Source organism: Wasmannia auropunctata, unplaced genomic scaffold (assembly GCF_000956235.1).
Source record: "Wasmannia auropunctata unplaced genomic scaffold, wasmannia.A_1.0 LD336061.1, whole genome shotgun sequence".
Taxonomy (NCBI): domain Eukaryota; kingdom Metazoa; phylum Arthropoda; class Insecta; order Hymenoptera; family Formicidae; genus Wasmannia; species Wasmannia auropunctata.
In genome coordinates, this window is record NW_012026829.1 from 1,639,193 (window position 1) to 1,642,615 (window position 3,423).

At 29.8% G+C, this 3,423-nt stretch overlaps 1 protein-coding gene across 1 annotated transcript in view; it reads left to right on the top strand.

Annotated features, from left to right (window-relative positions):
* Nucleotides 1-29: 29 nt before the first annotated feature.
* Nucleotides 30-3,423, top strand: part of LOC105450469 (luciferin 4-monooxygenase-like) — a 6,172-nt gene continuing 2,778 nt past the window's right edge. The window contains exons 1-2 of the mRNA XM_011690321.1: nt 30-125; nt 1,035-1,242. Coding sequence (XP_011688623.1) covers nt 72-125; nt 1,035-1,242 — 262 coding nt within the window. The 5' untranslated portion in view covers nt 30-71. The remainder of the gene's footprint in view (nt 126-1,034; nt 1,243-3,423) is intronic.

A 3,423-nucleotide genomic window follows, 5' to 3' on the forward strand; every position in this document is an offset into this window, starting at 1 on the left:
ACGTGTGCTCTTCCGATCTCATGGGAAAGATATATGAGCGTCGTCCGGAACAGCCAACGCCAAATGTATCTATGGGAGAAGTTATACTGAACAAATTGCGCGAGAACGGCAATCGTGTTTATGCAGTATGTGCCATAATTATGAAATTTATGTTAGCGATTGCCAATTACAGGTCGATTACCTGCAAAATTCCGAAATACATATAATAACGGAGAGCGTAATAAATCAACGAAAGTTGTTTTGTAATTGACGCTAATCACGAAATTCGCGAGTTTCCTCTCTAAACTTTGCCTGTCACATTATGTATCGCTTGTAAGACTTATAGCCTCTTGTTCACATCGCATTTTTATGTTAATTTAACGCTTTTGCTTTTAAGATCCAAGTACTAGAAATTTAAAAGATATTCACCAACAAGATAAGACACAAAAAGGGCAATATTTAATCAATTAAACAATAATAATAATAATTTGAACTAGACTGTGTATGTAAAAAACACAAATAAAGTCAAGAGCATCTTCTATGGTCACGGCTGGATCTTGCCTAATAAATTCTATTTAAATTTTTAAATCCATTATACAATCATTTATACTGCCCGCCGAATCAATTTCGGACTTGCAACGCAATCATTAGCTGAAGCTAGAATCGTTAGCGAGACCATTATTGACCTTTAATTCTCAATAAATCAATCATAGTTAATGAGCATCTTAAAATACTGTGAAGAACTTATTGCAAAATATATTACCTCAGTCAGAGTTTGAACCTGGAACTGCTTGGAACCTTTAATCAGTTCATATATTTTACAGACATAAAACATTTTTTGTAATTATATTATTAAACACATTTGCATTTTGTATTTAAATTTTATTGTAAGATTTATATGTATATCTAATACAATATATTTTAACGTGTATTAAAAAAATCCAGTGTTTATTTAGCATGTAAAACTGAATTAAAAGGATAAATTTTTACTTTAAAATATCTCATGATTATATATTGACTTTATACAATTGCAAAGAGATTTTATTTTCTCGTAGATAGACGGACCAACCGGCAATCAGATGACATATAGAGAACTACTCGAGAATAGTGTGAAACTCGCAAAGTTTTTACAAAAGTTCGGGATAAAAATGGGGGATAGAATTGGCATTGCAACCGAAAATCGATTAAATTGGTTAATACCAGTTTATGCAAGCTACTACATCGGTGCTATAGTTGCACCGTATAATCCTATGTTCACAGAATGTAAGTATGTAAGTAGTACTATGTAATATTTACTATTGTACATATATTATTTATAATATATGTATACACATATATATATTATCTGTAATACGCAGATTTTTTTGAAAAGAAGCAGTCACAAATTTTATATATATTTTACCATCAAAACTAATTATAATCCGTTAAAGCCCGATTTTAGTTAAAAGTAAAGGAAGGGGGGGGGCAAATAGTGACAGGGGGCAATAGTGTTACTTTAAATTTGTTCTTTTTTCCGCGTCTATTTTACCACTACTCGTTAATAGAAACATAATTCTCAAGTATCTAATCATCTTCTGAAAAAGTCACAGAAATCAAAAGCCAAATATAGCTAACGGAGAAATTTAAAATTTTTTATTCCTAAAAATAAGATAAAACCTGGATCTTTTTTTGATATTTGAAATTATATTTTCTTAATTGCTGAATCATTGAATGAGATCTAACATATCATATGTTATACGGTATTTTTTTTCCTCTATTTTGATATAATTCCTATGCTTGTATATTAATTTTATTTCTTTTAGCAAAGTTTTAAATGAAAAAGTAGCGCGCATCTGGGTCAAATCAAGAAGATTTTCTAATATTTGAATATGATTCTTCTAATTTATTTGGAATAATATGAGATTATAGTGACAATTAAGACAAGATTTAGAATAAATATGATTTTTAATAAGAAATACCAGCAAATAATGTTAATTACTACTATTATTTATCAATAAATAAAAATTTACATATGGTATAGAGTATAGAAAATAATATAAATTATCTTACCTAATCAAAATGTCAAAAGAAAGATCGATTAGGAGCTAACAATAAGAATTATGTATTTTGTAATTGTCCCATAGGGTGTCACTATTTACCCATAGGATGGGGCAAATAGTGACAAATATAGGTTTCAGTTTTTATGAAAGTCTAGCCCGTATACATAAATTAATTATGGAAACTCTAATTAAGTTTTTTGTATATTTGAAAGTGAAAATGTACTCTTTTAGTGAAAAATCATATCTCTTAAACTTGAAATTAGCTTGTAGGGAAGAGAGGAAAAAATCCGTCACTATTTCCCTCCCTTCCCTTAGTTTTAACAGTTTGCGTGAAAAGTCGATAACCCATGTAGAACAATAATGTTAACAGGGTGGGTGTGGATTTCCATGCAACTAATTCTAACTAGTGAAACTATTTGGGTTTTACCGAATTATGGGTTTTGATGACAGCATATTAAGTTTAATGCATCCCTACTACTCTATACTTTTAAATCTGAAAGGCATGTTTCATAATTAAAATTACAATGTTTAATGTAATGCACAGTCTTGGAAAAATTTATCTCGGGGATGCGGTTTGCAGCGTCATAGAGTTTAAACCTTTTTTTTTAATTTGAAAAAAATGCAAGTCGTTACAATTTTTTTTGCAAAGCGAATTTTTTACAGCATTTTATAGTAACCCTTGTATATTTTCTCACGTATGATCGGTATTACCCGGTGTGCATTATAGGGAGGATGCAGATTTTGCACATTGTGTGCATGCGGACATATGTAATACCAGAGAAGATCCCTCTGGTAATACATACACCTATACACACTCAATGTGCAAAATCTGATCGCCAATCTTCCTATGATGCACATCGGGTGATGTCGATCATACATGAAAAAAATACAAGGGCTACTTTAAAATGCTGTAACTTTGCGAAAAAAATCACAGCAATTTGCATTCTTTTTCAAATTAAAGAGAAAGGTTCAAACTTTATGACAATGCAAATCGCATCTCCAAGAAAAATTTTCTCAAGGCCATGCATTCCGTCAAACATTGTAATTTTCAGTACAGCAAACATGCCTCTCAGATTTAAGAGTTTAGAGTAGTAGAATGCTTTAAACTTAAAATCGATACAAAATATTTTAAAGTATTTTTTAAAATGCCAAAATCATCTACTGTTTTATCACAGTGCCGTATTAAGTCCGATAAGTTCAACGGCTTAAAACAATTGAAACATAAAAATTTTATTCCTCTCCGGAAACTTTTCGAGGGTAGTGTACATACTAATTTAATAAAAATATAAAAACATAATAATTTAATAAAAATATTATTTCTCTCCGGAAACTTTTCGAGGGTAGTATACATACTATATATATATATATATATTAAATATATTATACATATATTATATATATATAT